Source organism: Rhinolophus sinicus, linkage group LG18 (genome assembly GCF_036562045.2).
Source record: "Rhinolophus sinicus isolate RSC01 linkage group LG18, ASM3656204v1, whole genome shotgun sequence".
In the NCBI taxonomy this organism is placed as follows: Eukaryota; Metazoa; Chordata; class Mammalia; order Chiroptera; family Rhinolophidae; genus Rhinolophus; species Rhinolophus sinicus.
This window is the reverse complement of record NC_133767.1, coordinates 2,573,682-2,593,593: the sequence shown is the minus strand read 5'-3', so window position 1 is coordinate 2,593,593 and position 19,912 is coordinate 2,573,682. Positions and strand designations below refer to the sequence as shown.

The 19,912-nt window shown below is 46.9% G+C and overlaps 1 protein-coding gene across 1 annotated transcript; it reads right to left on the bottom strand.

The window, feature by feature from the left end:
• Positions 1-171: 171 nt before the first annotated feature.
• Positions 172-12,378, bottom strand: ZP2 (zona pellucida glycoprotein 2). Its single transcript, XM_019751636.2, has 18 exons — positions 11,998-12,378; positions 11,818-11,906; positions 10,882-10,965; positions 10,395-10,489; positions 8,505-8,657; positions 7,652-7,693; positions 7,331-7,495; positions 6,454-6,550; positions 6,176-6,357; positions 5,347-5,473; positions 4,224-4,411; positions 4,049-4,140; positions 3,830-3,954; positions 3,472-3,661; positions 2,196-2,331; positions 2,022-2,118; positions 1,486-1,569; positions 172-642 (listed from the first exon to the last, which is right to left on the bottom strand). Exons 1-18 carry the CDS (start codon positions 12,165-12,167, stop codon positions 497-499), a joined length of 2,262 nt encoding a protein of 753 aa, XP_019607195.2. The 5' UTR covers positions 12,168-12,378; the 3' UTR covers positions 172-496.
• Positions 12,379-19,912: the final 7,534 nt, after the last annotated feature.

Here is a 19,912-nt window from a genome sequence, read left to right as displayed (position 1 = left end):
TTCATGTTCTCAGGAAAAGTTGTCTACTTACTTGAAAGTAATCTGAGTTAGGGAGTATTTCCTAAGGAGGATACTAGATTACTGCCTTGGGAACACCTGGGGTCCCTTCCTTACAGAGAAGGGAACTTATGCCAACAATTAGGGGCGGCCTTTCTGCCCACCATCCCCATCTTGTATATACAAATGGAGGGGTAAAAGGCAGTCACCTACATGCACCTCCAGGTGTGGGCTATAGCGAAGCCCCACTGTTGACTGAATCCCATGCTGCTGCCAGTGTAGAGGGGAGGTCAGAAAAAACGAAGTGACAGGAAACAATAGTCATCCATTTCCTTATTCACATCCACACACACCAAAGCCTGCGCCGAGGATTGTGGAAAGGTACTGAGCTCACTCTCCAGGAGAACGACCGCCAAGAAACACTCCGCGAACTCCATCTATTCTTAATGAGAAGCTAGAAGCAAGAGGCTGACGTCAACCACTTTATTTGAAAATCCAGTCAGTGGTTTAACATCATGTTTCTCCTCTTGCTCAGGTAAAGGGCGAGGCCTAGAGTTGCCATGACACCTGCTGAGGCAACCACAGCCGCCGTGGTTTTAAAAGCCACATATCCAGCAGTCCCATGCCCTGTAGAATCTACAACATCTGGAAAGGAAGCAGATACTCAGGTCTTCAGATCATATTTAAATCATAAGCCTAAGTTAAAGCTGAAGATTTACATGTGAAGGTTCCCCGTATGTAAGCAAAATGAAACCTCAAAGGCCTTATTTGGGAAGGAGCGAGATTCAGCCTCAGAGGACTCATTTGGGAAGCTTACAAGCGGGTATCATCTTACCACTTGAGCCAACCTCCTCCTCTCTCAGCTCCACTCCCACTGCCATTCCACTGGCTTTTGCTGACCTCAGATCCACTGGCTGACATCTGGAAAGGCCCTTGCTGTCCCAGCCTGCTGTTTATCACAACATCCTGCCACCAGTAGACATGGTGAGCTGCCCCAAGTGTGTGTGGTCTCTTGCAGATTAGTAGTTAGGGATTTAAGGCAGCTTAATTTCAAGTTCTAGGCCTCAAATTAAGACCACTTGGGGTGAGGAGATGGCATATTAACAGAAACAAGTTTGGCAGTAGCAAGGCACTTGCTTTCTATCAGTCCTACTTCTAGAAACTTCCTGAAGTGCTTGTATGGCCAAGATTTAAGGGGATCCCAACGTGGCATTAGTGACCAAACTAGAAGTAACCTAGATGGACTCCTATTTAGCTATTAACAGTGAGGGTAGGTCTCTGCACAGCTATTGGATGGCTAACCCGACTTGTAAAGAAAGCCAGTGATGGAACATATGGTCCCACATGTGTTAAAAGGGAACCACAGCAGCAGCTACCCCGGGGGAGAGAGACTCTTCTCTCAAGTTTACAATGAACATGTGTTATTTATACATAATTCAATTGGACGTGAAGCCACGAACTTGAGTCCCCGAAGAACTAAATCCATACCTCTGACTGAAGAGCCATCTGACAACAGGAGGATGGGTCCCGGGAGACTTCCCGTGGTTTTCTCTTCCTCGGTGGCCCCTGTGGCTGGACACAGATACTAGAGTTTGACCTCGGGAAGTCTGAGGAGTGGTAAGACCATGGGCTTCCTCGAGCAGCTCTGCATGGCCCCCAGCTCCTTTGCAGCTGTGCCTGCTTTTGCAGGATGGGTCGTACACCCTACTGTGAAGACAGCATGCATTCTCAAAGAGCCTTCCAAGAATGTGAAGTTCCGAGTCAATGTAGACTCAGGCAGAGGAACTTTTCAGAGTCAGGTCTGCCAAAGACCAGGCGGCAGCCCACGTGCGGAAACAGACTTGTCGGTAGGACTGCCCGAGAGCCCGCCCATAGCAGACTCGTCCTGGTAGGGCGGGCTACTCCAAGGGGTCATGGGCTCTTGGCACGAGGGGAAGCACGCAGCTCTCACCCTAATTTAAGTTCCGAAAGGATGAGGCTTGTTTTTGAGTAGCCTCGCAGGGATGAGGACTTGACATGTTTACCTCGCCTGCTTCTGGATGACACAGGGCAAGTCACAGAACACAGAGGGGCGTCAGGGGCTCGTTCGGTGCAGATGGAGGCGCTGCAGTGGAAGTGGAGCTGGAGGTGGAAAGGAGAGGTGGGTGGAATCTATGCCCTCACATGCAGCCCATCCCGGGACCTCGCCAATCACTTACCAGGCTGAAGAGCACTTGGCCCTCCGGCATGAAGGCAAAAGTCTTCACATCAAACCTCTGGAAGTGATTAGGGTGGGTCACGGAGGGGCTGACGGCATGGAAAGTGGTCCTGTGGTTGTCCAGGTCGGACGCACAGCTGGGAGGCAGGGACCAGGGAGGACGTCAGCCACGCTCGCCCCAGACACTGACCCAGTGTCTGCCCAAATGCAGTCACCTGTGACACCTTCAGGACTATCGCTGTACCTCCCACCTGTACATTTTACCTAGCATATTTCCGACTTGGCCTATCCAGCAGTATTCACGAAATTGTAAGTTGTGCGTGCTAGGGTTTTTTTCTACTATTACAATTGTAGTCATACAATTTAAGTACCTATTTGTTTGCCAGCTGAACTCGTCAAGAGCTATACGTTTTGTATATGTGTTTTCAGATAACACTAGCTTAATTCTTCTTAGGATTCTGAGTACCTCTTATGTCCCAGGCAGTTAGTATATGTCAGTGACCAAAAAAAAAAAAAAAAAAAGGAGGTAACGCCTGTCATTGTGTGTCTCAGATGCTAGCAGGGGGTGATAGCTACAAAGAAAGGAGTATGAGACATGGTAAGAAGGAAAGAAGAGTCAGAACAGGGCAAGGAGACAAGAGAGTCAGAGAACGGGACGCTTGCCAAGTCTTCAATGGAGCAAAGGAGTGAGCTGCATGAGAACTCTGGCCGTGTGGTCCTGGGGCAGGCGTGTACCTGGAGGGTAAAAGCTTAGCAACACACGACAGCAGCTTCGAGAAAGATGAGGTGTGGTCCTGCGTAGGTGCAGACCCCCACAGGCAGAGCTGAGGACCAACTGCGCGAGTGAGTACGTGGGTCACACCTGGGAGCACCTTTTGCCTAGTATTACTTTGGGCCACTTGTTTAAGAAGCAAGCCTGGGTTTCTTCCTCATGAAGTGAGGTCCTTGTGTCTCCTGGGGTGATGAGGTTCAAACATTCACGTGGCCTCGTGGCACCTGGTATACAGTGGGCGTTCGGTGAATGGATAGGACCCTGAGCTCTGTTTTCTCTCCAGATAAAGAGTCTTGGAGCTTGACTTCCTGGGGAATAATCTCATTCTTTTAGACTCAAGGGTAATAGGAAAGCATGAGTCATGTTACTAGTTTCCTGCTTCCTAAGAAACCAGAACAAAAACCAGGGCCTTTGTGACGTTGTGTTTCTCTGAAGCCCAAGAGGGTTTTGTTCTCTCTTCCCCGGCAATTTTATGGATTTGCTGGGCTGCCTTAGCAGCACTTACCCATCCACGATAATATTCCACTGGGGGCGAGAGGCGGGGTCCATGGTGGGCGTGGCCCAGCAGTCATCCAACACCAGCTGGATGTCGGGGTCAGTCCTGTTCACGACCCTCGCCTCCAGGTAGATGGGTTGGCGGAGGTATCTTACCACAGGGTACTCCTTGTGCTCATAAGGTTGTAGGTAGGAGTTATCTGAAATGGAATAGAAAGGAATGGAAACCTCCTCAGGCCTCTAGGTGATGGTGGCAGCGGGAGTGGAAGCACCACTGCTACTGCCTAGCCTGGGGGCACCAGCGCGTTCATTTCAGGGAAGACTTCCCGGAAGCACTTAAGCAGATTGCTCAGATTGTCATGTCTCACCAGGGTAGGCTTGCAGGATGAAGGCGAGTGGGCCCTGCTCCGCTAAGGCCACTGGAGGGGGAACACTTCCAACACTGGAGTTTGTGAGTGTGTCATCCCTGCTGTAATAGCACCTCACTGTCATTCTGGAAGAGTTGTTGGGGTACGAAGAACTTGAGGTTAAACGACGGCTTGCATTTAACCTGGAGCTTAAAAAGTCAAGTCGCAATTGTACCACACCTGAATTCGCTATCTCTGGAAATTGTGCTTGGAGGAAGATCTGCCCAGAGAGCGTGTATTTCATTTTCGTAGATGACCTTGTCATCCTTGAACTTAAAGTTAGAGAAAAGTTAGAGTGGTTTACCAGTTATCCCAAAGATAAGTCTTACCCTCTTTGCTGTCTGTCAGTACTGACCTTATGTCTGGTTCCACATCCATTCAGGGGCACGCGAAAGCGTACCAGCCCCTGAGATGGAGTTTTCAAGGTAGGCTGGCAGGAGGAGGCCCCCACCCTGAGGGTATCCAGGTTGAGAGCTGGTCTGGTTTGGTGGCTGTAGACTTTGATGTCCATAAACCCATCCTGAGTACACAGCTCACCTGTGATTAGATAGCGGTGAGAGTGGAACGACATTTGTCTGCCACATGAATATTGTCACCTGCCAACCTTGAAGTGTGCTGAGGAACACGTTTGGGTTTTCACAGGAGGCACCAGAACGCATCTTAAGTCTTTGGGGGAAATGCCTGGAGAAGTAGCTTGAGTTACAAGGGGAGATAACAGGTGTCTGGACGACAGTGACGCTGCTGTGTATGAAAAGCAGGGTTTTTCCATCAGAAAGAAGAGGGAGCAGAGACATGCAAAGAAGCACCATGTGGGTAAGAACCCCGTGACCAAACCTGCTGAGGGGCTGACGTGACTTCAAGAGTCAGATGACTCCTGGCTTAAAGTGGAGCGCCTTGGGTCACTATGTCGCCTCTTTCAAGACTCGCAAATCCTGGGTGGTGTGGGGAGAAACTGAGGCAGGAACTAAGTTTTCCTATTTGGCTTGACCTGATACAGATCAGCGAAAAACAGATGCACGGGGGCTGAGGCAACACTGAACAAGAGGAAATACCCGCTCCATATTCTTTCTGAGGAATTTGCAGGAGTTTGGGGGGAAATCTGAAACTCTTGTAGTCCCTCTCGTTGGAGGTTTGAAACAGTTGTATTTAGATGGTGGGCTCAGGCGCCTATCATGAAATGCATCCAGGTTACTCAAACATGAAACAGTTATAGTGAGAGCTACCTGTATGTATATTTTGGAAGTGTTATCTTCCTTGGGGCCCTGTCATAGCAGCCAGCCAGATACTTGTGATCTAACGAGTCTTTCATTTCCTCCAAGTGTAAGCAATACAGAGTCTAGACTTCGATATACTTCCCCACATGCATAAGAAGGGCTCAGGGAGAAACAGAGAATGTAGAAACTATTAAAAAAAAAAAAAAGGGTTTTGTGCACCTGAAACTAATAAAAAAAATGTTTAAAAAAAGAGGGGGTCTTTACCTATAGAAACTGGTGACTCACAGAGACACTCAGGATGAATCACCATGGATACTATCTCCCCTCGGAAGTAGAAAGTCAGCTTGAGTGAAGATAAGTAGAACTGGTAAGGTAGGCATTTCTCTGAGAACTGCAATGAGAGGAGAATGCCTCTTAGCGGCACAGCCTGTGCGGCTGGAGGACGTGCACGGGATGCCTGCAGGGCACTCCCAGGCTTCAAGAGAGACCCTATCCCTTCTGCACGTCAGGATGCTTCCCTAGGCAGGAAATTTATTGCTTTAAACTCATGCCCTCAACTACACTCACAGCAATGCTCTTTGTACTTGACACTAAAGCTTGAATTACCAGATCAAATTCCAAGGACAAGCAGTACCTGCCAAGCCAGGTCTGAGTAAAAAGGATTCTACAGATGCGACGTTATCGCAAAACACACCTACCGTGACCTAAGCTCGCTCTCTGGTATCCCTGGCAGTGGCATCTGTCAGTGAGGACAGTGTAGGACCCCTTTGTTTGGATCAAGCTGTTCTGTCTTTCATACGGGTAGAGGTTCATCATTAGAAACTTGGAAGCAGCTTATACTATTCAATGAGCTGAGAAACACTTGGGAAAGCTTCCATCACAGAGGTTCAAGAGGCTTGGTTGTTGGCAAGTGAATTTCAGTTACTGAAGAATTCACTTCCTCAAAGTGATCAGAGGAGACCTTCCAAAGTTTGAGTCTATTACACTGGCAATTAGGATTTACGGACAAGTCATCAGCTGTGTCAGGATTCCCTAAAAGACTGGGCTTCCACTCGGGAGTCCATAAAGCTCAGGGGCTGGGAATGGAACGTACTTTTGTTTTGAGAAGAGTTTTGCTGAAGTGCAGTCTCACGCCATTTCTTGCTTCTACATCAATCCCGTTGTTGTGTAACTGGCTCGCGGCAATGTCTCTATTTTCAAAGCTCACGGATTTTAACTTCCCGGGAAACTCTGGTATGGTGAGAGTCATGTGTGTGGCATTGCAGGTCATGGGACCTAGAAGGAAAGATCGAGAAAACGCTTATGAGCAGCTTTTTATGCCCCAGAACGATGTCCCCCCACAGCTGTAGTTGCCCCTTCCTGGGGCCTTACCTGTCACACAAGTCACTTGTGACGATAAGATGGTCTTTTGTCCAAGAATTACGTGGATAAGCTTCAGAGGCACCATGTAGAGATGGCTGTTACCTTGCTGGGGTCGTTGGGGGAGGAGTATTTTCAAAGACATTGGTTTAACAGAATTTCTAAACAATGCTAGAAGAATAGCCGGGGCAAGCATATATTCAAGTATTGGGCACTGTTTGGCCCCAAGTAGAATTTAAGCATTTCTTCCAGTGATTGTTCTGCCAGCTGTTCTAGTTTTAAAATCTTGTACTTCATAACATCTGGCAAGCTAGGGTTGTCTCCCGACATGACCTGTAGCGGATCATTTCTAGGCAGATATGAGAAAAGCTGTTCTTATGACTATTTTAGGGTATCACCCTTCAGAGAGAATGTTTACAAGACTCAGCAATCTGTTTATGCTCAATGTGTAACAGGATTGTTCTCATGCAAATGACTGGCATTGGACCAATTAGGTGCCCAGACAGATTCTAAGGACTTTGGCACATTAAGTCATTGAACTAGTGTCTTGATTGGTGGCCCCCAAAGCACTAATACCTACTGTAAGACACAATTTCGGACAACGATAACACAAACAGAACCCCGTAGTTCAAAGAAGACTTTGGTAGCACCCTGCTCTACACTAGTGTGCATAGAAGAGGGAGAACGGATTGGAAAGTAAGGACCATCTCGTTTTCTTCACCGTATCTTCAGTACTCAGTGCACGCTTGGCACATTGTAGGTATTAAGATACCTGTTGAATGACTTGTCTTCTCAATTGATTTGGTGAAGTGGTTGAGACCACGCTTGGATTTAAAAGCATTGGTCTGTGCCTGGGTGGTAGTAATAGTACAAAAAGATTCACACCTACCATGTAGTGAGTCACTCCAGTGGCATTGAATGACACCTGTATGGTCATCTTGTAGCTGTTAATCAGGAGATTATATCCTTGTGTCATGGCCTCCCCCAGGGTCAGTGTTTGGGCTCTTGCACCATCACCCACCTCGATGGCCCATCCCATCACATATTGGGCTGCCTAAAATCAAAGGTTTCATTTAGAGGGCTGGTACACCCCTTACCCTCAAGACTATTGTCATCTATTTAATATTTTAATCAGGATTGAAGTGATGTCACCTTTAACAAACAAAACAAGGTGACTTAGGTCTGTAATTTTAAAAAATTACTTTCGTACCGTGTTTTCGTCAGCCATGCCAGGAAAAGCCTGGAAGGTAAACTGGAAGCAGAAAAAAAAAAATCATGATGTGAGGCTTTGATTTGGGGGAGAGTTTGAGTCATGCTACCTGACAGCGTGTGGGAAACACCCAGAGCAACTGCCGTGTGGTTTGTAGTTCTTACACCAAGAGGCCTGGTTGTGTCACGTGGTAGGACAAGCACAGGGCCAGTCGTGAATCCTAGCTGTGTCCTCAGGCAGCGGAAGGGCTAAGCTCCCTTCCAGTTGTGAGTTCAGACGCTAGGTTCTCAAACGCACAGCTTTTTACTGGGTCCGTAGGAATCAAGTATTATGTGCAGCCATGCAGCTCCATCATAGTTATAACCAGGCGTGAGCATTTCTTGTTTCTGTCCATTGTCAGTAGCAGCTGTGTTAGACTATCACGTCCACGTGTGTGGGGCTGGGCTGGTTTGCTCATGACTGTGGCCTCACTGTGTGCAGGCTAAGCTGTGTGCACAGGCACAGGGCCTGGGCCATGGCAGGGATTCAGTTGGTCAAGAGATTACTAATGTGATTGCAGCTACCAATGAAAGCCTTTCTATTGCCAGGTGTGATGTGCCGAGCACTGTACACACCCTCTCAGTCAATTCTTAGAGCCCCACCCCCTCCCCCGCATGAGGGGAGTGTTCTTTTCCCCACTTCAGACTGGGAGACAAAGGCTCTTAAGCAAAGGGTGCTTAAGAATCCATCCAAAGCCACACCACCAAGAAGCAGTGAATACAGGGTTCCGATCTTGACCCTAAGCCCGCTCTGTCTAGACCACTGCTTTCCCCCTGCAGTGGCCGTGGGTGAAGCAGGCAGCGGCTTCACTCACAGACATGAAATCCTTCAGGCAGACGGTGGATCCCGGGTGCTCGTTGGTTCCTCCTGCTTGCACAGCTGGACAGCTGATCTGATAGGTGAAAGCCTTCCTTCTCACAGCAGCACTGTGGTCCGAGAACCTGATGGTCAGCTGGTGCTGGCTAAGCTGTGTGCACATGGCATAGTCAGAGCAGGAAATGCTGGGCCCTCAGGGGCGGGGAAAGGCGATTCCAGAACACCATCTGATCCCTCTGAGTGGCAAAACCCTTACAGTGAGCAGTACTGCAGGTTCTGGAAGGTTCCGCATTCCTACACCAGGAGACTCTATAGCTAGCCCTCATAGATATCCCAGGAAGGACTCGTACACTGACAGAGAACAGTGCCCTGAGTTTCAGGAATTGGAGTTCAGTTTTCTCCTCTTATTTATCCTGGCTGGTTTAGGGCCTCTACCAAGTCATTCAAATACTCTTGGTGGGCACCTCCATAGCAGCCATGGTGCTGGGTGCTAGCCAGAGCCATCTTTGCTGTCTCCCCTGGTTTAGGGAACTAAGTCCAAAGCAGGGATCAGACAACCGTTTTCTCTTAAATGGTAGTAAATGTTTTCGACTTTGTAGGCCATGTATAATTTCTAAAATTATTTTTTAGAACTCTTTAAAAACATGAAAGCCACTCTTAGCTCAAGGACCCTCCACCCCCCTGACATACACACGCCAGGGGCTGGAAGTGGTATCCACAGGTTGGAGTTTGCAGACCCCTGCTCTAAAGGAATGCAGTTCTAAGCTCCCTGAAGTTAAGAAGGGCTGTTTCAGAAGGGAAAATTTGATGACGGAGGTCCTCACTGCAGTCAGATGAAGTGGCCTGGTAAAGCTGCAGATGTGTAGGATGTACCCCAGACCCACAGTCCTTGGCCAAGGGAACCAACTCTGTACTTTCCAGTTCCCCCATGATTCTTGGCACACTGAGGCCTGAGCACGTCTGCTCAGAGAGGTTGCTTCCCCTGCTCCTAATAACCTTGATTGGGCCGTGCTGTTGCTCGGCCCTAGAGAAGACCCTACCGCTTACCCCGCTTGCTTTCCCACACCTGTTTACACAGCATGCAGGTTCTCTGCCTGCACCAGCATAGCCACCCCATTCCCAGCAGGGTGACAGATCACAGTGGCTCCCGTCGGAGCGTGTGTCCAGGTGCTGTACCAAGTCTTTCATCTGCATTCTTATGTCATTAGTTTGTGGATACCATGTGCAGAGGGTACCGTGACCCCACTGTCCAATGGGCCAGCAGAGGCTGAGAAAGCTTAGCTCACTTTCCCAAGGTCACAACGAGATAGTGGCAGAGCCAGGACTCAAGCCCAAGGCTGTTACGGGCAGCAAAACTAACCTCTCTGAGCAGACGTGCTCCGGCCTCAGTGTGCCAGGAATCATTGGGGTACTGAGAAAGTACACAGCTAGTTCCCTTAGCCGAGGACTTAGTGGGTCTGGGGTACGTCCTAGACATCTGCAGCTTTACCAGGCCACTTCATCTGACTCTACAGTGAAGACTTCCTGTGATTAAAAATTTTCCCTTCTGAAGTAGCCCTTCTCAACTCCAAGGTTTCTCAACCAAGTATTATTGGCATTTCAGGCCCAATAATTCTGTATTATGGGGGGGCAGAGGGGGTCACCCTGTGCAAAGTAGGCTATTTAGTAGCATCCTTGGGTCGTACCCACTAAATACCAGTAGCAGCCTCTTCCCCCTCCAGTTGTGGTAACAAAGAATGTCTCCAAGAATGTCTCCAACATGGCCAAAAGGTCACCCCTGGGTGAGAACCACGGCTCTATTCCAAAGCCTATGCCCTTATTTCCTAGCTTATTATTAGTAACTTCTAGACCGCTCCTCCCCAAATCACCCCTAGAGGCAATCACTTACCACTCTCCTGGTGCAGGTCTCATAGGGGACCCTCAGGATGAGATTTTCTGGGTCCAGGTCATAAGTACAGTTCAGCATTTCAAGACCAAAGGGATCTACAGAAGCCAGAGCAGGTCAGACAGAGGATGACCAAGAAACACATTTCAGTTTCCCTGTCAACCAAAGCTACGTAGCCAGGACTGCCAGTCCATTTCTCAGGTACTTCAATTACTTCATTTTTTTATTGTCCCATTGGGTGACATGACCCAAACTTTGAGAGAGGCTGTGATTTGCAGCTAAAAATTTCACAGGGGATTCTGAGATAAGAGAAAGACAAGGTCTTCCACTCTTGGTAGCATCACGCAAATCAGGGACCCCTGTGGCATCAGGGGAAGTAGCTGTCCATTACTCCAGAGTTTGTATACTCTGCTCACCAGAAAAATGGGCTGGCCTTGAGCCAAGGGGTTCTGCTAAGTAAGACTGCGATGAGAATATACGCGTGACCTACCCATCACAGACGCGTGCCATTTCTTGATACCAAGATTTCTTGCAAACTCCACTATCATTCTGTCATCACGGCAAGTGACAGTACCTGAAAAGCAAAGGAAACACTGAGGACCTCTGAACTATAGGAAGCACGACTCCCACAGCGGTGTACAGAGGGACCTCTCTTCTCCAAGAGGCATCAGGGAAGGATGACAGTTGGAAGAAACAAGGCTTGTCCCCTCCCCTCAGGGAGCTCACAGCTTGGTGGGGAAGACGGAACTAGAATGTGAGATACCAAGAACCGGAAAGAAGGTATCAGTTAAGTGCCGGGGCTTTCCCACGCACTCCAGGGAAAAGCCAGGGTGAGGGTTAACAAACATCACTCAGGATCCAGGCGGGACCCTTGCAGTGAGTCTGATGGAGGTGAGGGGAGGTCTGTGAAGAACTGGAGAACGAAAGTTTTACCTGAAGATTCTTCAATCTGAAGTTTTTGAAAAACACTGTGGGTAAGCCCAAAGACACTTTTTAAAGCTAAATTCTGCCTCTCATCTGTCACTGCATCCTCTGACTCAGCGGAAAGTCTCAGAAAACTCCTCATTTCACATGGAATAGCTCTGCTTTTGTCTCTTATGTTGATGTTTTCCTAAAGCATGAGTTTGTGTTTAAAGACTCCTGTGTCCCGGGAAGGGGGCTTCGTGCTATGGTTTGCTGTTCTCTGGATGCCATAAAGCTTGAGGCAGTGAGAAGTAGAAAGATGTGCAGGTGTTTCTGCAAGCTCTTTCATTTAGCTGGGCTAGCAAGCCATGGGGAAGCGACGGAGAAGTCTAGTGACTCGACCCAGGTAAGAAAGAGGGTGAGTGGAAATCGTCTGACCCATGTGTTTCCTGGCCATCTAAGCACCCCAGCTGCCCCCAGCTCAAGAAATGCTAAGGGCATTTCGCTCACCCAACAGGCATACCTGAGAAGGTAGAAATCCCCAGCTGAGTAACATCCATCGAGTTCACTGAAGTCACCAAGGTGAAGAATAGAGAAAATGACCTGTAGGTGATGGAAGGGGATGAGGGAGAGAGTTACGAAGGACTGGACTTAAGCAGACAAGGCTATTGTGTCCCCTCCCTCTGCCCCCAGAATTACTCACCTCCAGTCTGCCCTGAACCGGCTCGAGGGACTCCCACCACCTGCTTTCTGCCTGCCCGCCATGGCCAAGGGCACCACCAGCTCCACCGGGCAGAGGGGTGGGCTGCTCTGTGCTTTTAGAGCAGGAAGCGGGACAGGATCCCGCCCCCTCCCCATTGGAGGCACCTGCATTCTCCAGCCCTGTCAGCTGAGACAGGGGCTTGGGGAGAGAAAAGCTTTCTGGAAGGCTTGCGTTTGGGTGTTCCACCAGCTGCTCTGCGGGCCAGCCATGAAAGCGGTTCCCTGAAATTGGCTCCAGGTGAATGAATTGCTGTTTTTCTCCATGACACTGGGAAACATTAGGATCTTTGGGACAAAATATTTACGGCTCCAGTGTAGAGTGAAAGAGGGCAATGGGCTTTTCTGAGGGAAGAACATCTCATTTGCATATCATCTGTAAGTAGCAAACCTTTCCTGTAAGTAACCCCTAGCCTCCGGTCTATTGTGGACGTTACCCTGGCAATGTGCATGGAAAAGTATCTTTAGAAAATGGGTGAAGCATTATTTCCATCCAAGTATAAATTTTAAGCTTACTGAAAAAAAAAAAATGCAGACAATTACAGAAGGATATAGAGAAAAGCAAACGTCTCCTGTAATCGCACCACTGCTAATATTTGGTGTGTAACTTTATGGACTTTTTCTACCAACACCATCACACTCAAAACAACCACAACAACCTGGAGTTGAAGCTTAATCTATGTTTTATAACCTGCTTTTACTACTGTACATGTCACGGACATTTTCTATATCAAATGTACAATCTCCATTGCCATTTTAAGGTTGCATAGTATTCCATGTCTAGATAAATCAATCAGGGTTTAACTGTTCCGTAATGATGGATATTAAGGTGGTTTCCAGTTTTTCATCATTATAAATAATAACATGATGGATATTCTTGTACATTTCTCTGGTTCCTTGGAATAAATTCCTCGAAGAAGAAATTCTGCATCAATGGGAGTAGTGATCTAAAAAAGAATGTCATCGTGTGTAGCAAGTGGGAGATTACGGATGGGGACACTGAGGCAAGGCAACTTGCCCTAGCTTTGACTATGCAGTGTCAGGACTGGATTGAGAACTCACATTTTCTGAAACCCAATCAATGTGTCTTTTCAGCATCTCTCATCGCTCTTTAAGACACCGAGATGTCTGTAGCCCACGTTCTGTAACAGGTGATATAATGCCCAAATTCTCTGCAAGTAGGTGGTATTTGCAATTATTGACTTATGTGGTGTCTTTGTGTAATTTGAGGAGTAATCTCCACTCCCTATGTCAGGTGTCTGAAATAACATTGTAGATGAGGGTACTGTTTCCCAGCTTCCTTGATCAAAAGGGTCACATGGGGCTGTCGCCAATATTACAGATTTCTGGGGCCCGCTCCAGAGCTGTGGAATCAGGCTCTCCAGGGGCGGGGCCTGGGGTAATGGATGTTTAACAAGCACCATTTGTGAGTCTTACAATCAGGAAGATTTGGGAAATACCTGGAGGGAGGGAGGCAGGAAAATGACTGTTTGCCAGTTGTTAAGCTTTTTATTGGACTTAATTGGTTATGTCTCAGTGGAATCTGGGAGAGGGAGCCAAACCCAGGATAAGCAGATTGTGGGGGTAAAGATGGTGAAAGGGTTCAGATTCCGAGAAGCACGATAACAAGAGTTATGCCTCCTGGGCATATTTTCCAGAGAGTGACATCTTTCCTACAAAAGTGAAGGCAGTTTGCTAGCACGATGGCTAAGGCTACCATGAGAAGACAGAGGAAGGAGATTGGAAGCGAGATGCTCCTTTTTCCCAGGCCCCACCCTCAGACTCACTCAGCTTTTCTCTGGAGTGAGAGGGCTTACCCTGGAAAGAGAGCCCCAAACTGAGGGGCTTCAGGCTCATTCTGTCAGGCTAAGGGGCGGCACAAAGCCCCTGAGCGGGGGGCATGGAGAGGAGGACCCCTGGGAGAGCTGGTGAAGGCGGTGACGGTGCCAGAGATGAGTGAGTACCCATGCTGTGCATGGCCAGTCAGTGAACAAGCAGCTCCAGGCCCGTGAGAACCAACGCTGCCTAAGGGCACCGGGATCCAAGCGTGTTCAGTGCAGCCAGCTTCGAGAATGTGGCAGAATGGCTGTTCCATAAAGAGATGGTGTTTCACATCACTCCCTGGGAAAAACGCCAATCTTGACCGCAATGATAGCTCGCTCCCTAATGTTTTCCTCAACAGACAGTGGGATGTCTTTCAGAGGTAGATCTTCCACATTCCTTTCAATGAGCCTCTCTAAGTTTGCTAATTTATGACTTGGAGGTGTTCCCTCTCCTCTTCTTGGATGCCCTGGTGTCCTGAGTGTCACATGGCCACTTCTCACCCACCTGTAACCACCAGGCATTTCTCAGAGGGAGTTTTAGGTAGTTATGGGTAACAACAACTCAGAGTTTTGACCTTGGAGCAGGTGCCCTCCTTCCTTTCTGAAATGCAGTTCTTACCAACAACAGCTCCTCGTTCTTAAATTCCAAGCCTGTTTTATTTTCCACAATTGGCAACACATTAATCGAAGACAACCTAACTGTCATCAGGAGATGGTTAGACAATCTGTGTAATACTCTTCAGCTACTAAAAAATGAATGTGTGGGTTCATTTGGATCTATGAATGCTGATATTAACCATGTGCGCCATAAAATTGGAGTTTTTAGAGCTGTCTAATTAGTATGTTTCCATTAGGTTAGGTTTAGAAAAAGGAGAAAATGGAAAAATCAATACGTGTATCTATACATGTTTGTGCCTGTGTGGGTCTAGAAATGTGTATTTGCATTAAAAGTCTAGGAGGGTAGGCCAGACAGCTAATAGTGATCCCGGGGGGGAGACGGGGCAGGCAGTCAGGCAGTCTGGGCGCTGCTAGCTAGACATTGATAACTGCTGTTGGTTCTGACTGGTTCGTGCTCTTGCTCTACTGGTTATAAATGTATGTAAATCGATCATCCCTAGAAATAGGAATAGGGAGATGGAACTCTCCTGCCTTTTTTTTTTAATTTACTTCTATTTCGATGAATTGTCTTGGTGATAAAATAACCAAATAATTTTCAGCAATAAAGGGGAACCTGATTTGTATATGCATGCTCTATAGAAGCCACAGAGTCAAAGGCCCAGGAGTTGGAAAGAGTGTGTGATTTTTCTGTGTGTATTTGTGTGTGTGCACAGGGAGTGTTTTAAAGCTCCGTGCTTCTCTTGAAGTTCACTTAGCTTTAAAAGTACAAGATGGCATTAATTGGAACTCAGAGTATAAGATAAAAAAGAAATATAGAAACTTCTACCAATATGCTAATACAGCTTAAAATAGCTTCCAAATATGAAATGTGAATTTAACTTGGAAGAAGAAGACTATGGTGATGAGAATGTTCTTGAACATCATCGTATGGTGTTCCTTGAAAAATGTCACTGTACAGCGTTAATGTCATTTTGCCCTTTGGTTCTCTAAGACAGACCACCAAGTTGAACGAACCTCCTGACGGTAATGGATTCAGAAAGAACTGGGACAAAGGAATACAAGGCTTGATCGACCTATAGATATTATGATAGGGCAGCTTTAGATCAATGAATGACAGAGAAGGCTCAGAAGTCCAAAATAAAACCTCATTTACATACAAATATTAACACAGTTTACTCCGTAGCTAGCAGCTAGTGCAATGGTCAAGACAGAAATAGAGAAAAAGTCCCCTTGGTGATGCAGCAAATTCCTTTTAGTTGATAGAATATAAAATATGTTAAATGTTAAAGTTCTGAAGGCTCCCAACCTTCCAGCATCCCCCGCCCCATCTTTGCAATGTGCTGTGCAATCAGCCTGTTCCCACGTCCCCTCCCCCAGACTCTCCTCCCCAGGGCCATCCTCTCCCCCTGAATCTGGCCTGCCCGTGACTGGCTGTGGCCAGTGGAATAAGGTGAAAGGAACGGTGTGGGTGTGTCGTTCTGAGACTAGCTCTTGAGACCTTGTAAACCAAAGCTCGCTCTCTTAACGTTTTGCACCCACCATGAGAACGAGCCCAAGCTAGCCTGCTGGGTGGGGACAGATGACAAGGAGCAGAGACAGGTCATCAAAGCCAAGGCCTCCTGGAGCAACCTGTCCCAGCTGAGCCACCCATTGACTGCCGATGAATGAGTGAGCTCAGCCAAGGTCAGCGGAACGCAGAGGAGTTGACCAGTTGACCGGAAACTCGTGGGCTAAATCAGTGCTTATTGTTTCAAGTTACTTAGTTTGGAGGGTTTGTGAGCCGGCATGATCGTGACCATAGGTGTCTGTGACAATTGTTTAGAACTATTTAGAATTCCTGTTTCAAAATGAGCCCAGTGTTTAATTGTGAAACTGCAGATCTCCTATGAGAGCATTTACTGAGCAACCAGGAACCTTCGACGTCTCAAAAGAAGCAGCGTGCACATTGTGAGAGTGCAGACTAGGACGCTTTCCTTCAGGGGTTTGCTTTCTGATAGGGGAGACCAAGTGACTACTTATGTAGCACACAAGCATAAGTAGCAAAAGTACACACAGGTGTATTCTTTTCTGTCCTGTGTCCTTTTGTCAATGGCACCACGATGTGCCTTCAGGGGACTCTCTTTCCCTTTAGATAGACTCTTGGTGAGACTTTTAGTCAAGTTGCCTGTAATCACCCTTTGCGTGAGGCGTAGGCACGTGACATGCCAATCAAACAAACGTTCTCACTGTGGAGCTTGAATCTCGATCAGGGTAACAGGTTGGAACCCAGCCCCCTAACGGGGTGTCTCTTATTCAAGTAACAGCCCAGTTCTGTTAAATCCCCCTTCTCAGCACCCCTGTAATCTGCCCTGTCCTCTCTGGGTCCCCCTGCAGGTGTGTAATCTACGCCTTTGTCATTTTCATTTCACACGGAGTACTGGGAAGGAGTCGGCAGTTCTCAAAAAAAACATGTGATTTCCTGGGTCTGTAGGAAGGAGGGAAGAAGAGTTTTATTAAGGGCCACGGTGTACAGGCCCTGTGCTGGACAAGCTTTCGAGGTAGGACTAAGAAAAGGGAATGAAGGCTCCTCGAAGCAAATCCGCCCCCACACTGATAGCTACTAAGTAGAAAGCTGTGTGGGCGGCATGTGTTCCCCTTTACCCATTCATGGTGAAGCCCTAATCCTCAGGACCTCAGGATGTGACTGTATTTGCAGATATGACCTTCACAGAGGTGATGAAGTTACAATGAGGTCCCCAGGATGGGCTCTAATCCAATATGACTGATGTCCTTATAAGAAGAGGAAATTAGGACAAAGACATGTGCAGAGGAAAAACCACATGAAGACACAGGGAGAAGACGGCCGTCTACGTACAAGCCAAGGACAAAGGCCTGGAAACAGACCCTTCCTTTATGGTCCTCAGAAGAAACCAACCCTGCTGACACTTTGATCTTGGACTTCCAGCCTCCAGAGCTGTGAGAAAAGAAAGTTCTGTTGTTTAAGCCCCCCCGCCCCGGCCCAGTTTTGAGGTTCTTTGACATGGCAGCTCTAGGAAATGAATGCAAATTCCCAGGTTGAAATGCAATCCTGTGTGACTGTAAAATATATTCTCTTTTTACTGTACCATGATAAGGGACAGGACCAAGCCAAACCAAACAAACAAACAACAACAACAAAACAGGTTCCAATTGTTGTTATTGAGAAGAAAAGTGCAGAAAAAGAGAAGGTTTAAGAAAATGTAGTGATTATACATGAATGATGACATAAGCGGGGAGAGGCTCCCGACTACCAGTCTCTCCTTCCGTTCTACTCCCCCTCTATTGCCATAGACTTTTGCTCCTGATTTCCATTTACTGAGTACTGACTACACACCACACTTTCAAGGTTTTAACAAATTTTAAGCAGGGATTACTTGTTACACCCCTGTGAGTAATCACTGGAAAAATGTTTGCTTCATTTTACTGATGAGGAAACTGAGGCCCAGAGAGAAGTCATTTGCCCAGGTTAATGGCGGGACCCAATCTCAGGGTGAATGTCTGTGAGTCTCGTACGTAAGAGCCTGTGTTCTTGGCCATGGCTGTCCTCCGGCTTTATTTCAGCACAGTGCTTGGCTTTTCCATTTGCCTGTCTTCCCAGTCCTGCTACTGTCGGCTTGAATGGTTTTGATGGTGTTTGATGACCTGCTCATGGGTGCTGTAAGGTGCCTCCCTTGAGGTGAATTCTGCCACGTTGAAACAAAATGGCAGCGAGGAGAGGTTTCTCCAGCGATCATTGTTCCTACAGTTTTTGTAGAACTTAGGCTTTGGGTGACAATTGAGGTCATACGATTACTGTGTATTGGCTGAAGTCTTCAATTCGCAGAACCGATAATTAATTAGGAAGAGGAAAAGGCATAAGAAAAAAGGAAATTTGTCCAGCTCACAAAGCTCGTTGATTCAAGTGTAAAATTTAAATTCATAGCCCCTGCTTAGACTATCCAGTATTAACATTTTAAAGAATTTGTTTTTGAAAACCTTTATACAACCCTCCACTGTTACAATGTAACGCCATCTGGGATTTAGCATTTATAAAATGTGCAGCTGAGAGATGCCAAGAGATTCCTCATGCAAACCAGATGGCACAATAACAGCTCTGTCTGCGGTTCTGGCAGAAAAAAATAGGGCTTTGAATGGCTTGAAACTTATGTGAATAAATTAAGCCCAATCAATACTTCAGGGACATTACAATTTCAGTAGTCAACCTACCCACCTAACTATTTTCATAAATGTTTTCATTTGGAGAAGGAAAAACAAAAGGGCAGACAATGGTTCCTTTGATTGCTTCCTATTTGTATTTAATGTTTCTAAGGAAAACAACACCAATGGCCTTCGAAGTGGGAAGGAAAGTTCCTCCTGATTCTAAGAGTGATATATGGGTTTAAATGAGAAGTTGAAATCTCTTTTGAATAGGAAAAATCCACATCAAATAGGTTGTAGAGTTTTATTACTATGCTAAAGAAGAAGAAAAAAAACACGTCTAAGTGACGTTTTCTGAATAATGCATTTGAAAATGTCTTTACCTCAACAGATACGTTTTTTCATGAACCCACATTTAACACAGTATTGTGTTGATGCCTTGTCTGATTCCTGTAAGTTTTCCATGTGACAACAGGACTTTTGCAATCCCCTTTCATTTTCTTTACTTTCTGCTCTGGCTTTTATTTTCATGAAAATTCATAATAAGGTTCTCATTAGATGAAGTAATCTTGTTAAAAGCAAACGTTCAGCTTGGATCTTTTCTTTTTCCTTATTACATAAAAATGTGCTCCTACCATGCAAGTGAATTTCCTCTGTAATTGGACATGAATAGCTTTGGGGAACAAATACAACCCGGCTTTGAAAGCCAGATCTCTTGAGGTGCAGGGGGCAATCTCATTAATAAAAATATGTGTTTCTGGGCCGCACAAGCTGTTGGATTTCTTTCCCAATTAGCAGCAAACGGTTTTCCGGAACAACACAGGAGAAGTTTGGTTTCCACTTTGCTGGCATTGGTTTCTCTTGGGGTAGAATGCAAGGATCTTTGTCCATTTTCCGCTCCCTGATCAAAGGAACACAGAGGACTCTGTTTTGCAGGCAAGGCAGAGTGCTGGGTAGACTGTTCATCCAAGTGCTGCTTCTTGGCCAGGATGGGTCTCCACGGTAGGTGACACACCTGGTTAGACCACCCAGCTGTCAGGTAACCGCTCTTAAAGCAAGAGAGGCCGAAAAATTATAAACACAACAGTGGAGAGTTGAAAATGCCCTTGCTCTGTGAGGAGGAGACCCATCGGTGGGAATTTGTACAAATGCTACCCCTGGAGAATGGTGAACTCTGCTTTTCCCTGGGTCATTGGCAAAAAAAAAAAAAAGTGGTATCTGGGCAGAAGGACCTCTCAAAGTGAAATAGCTGCACGCTTGAGG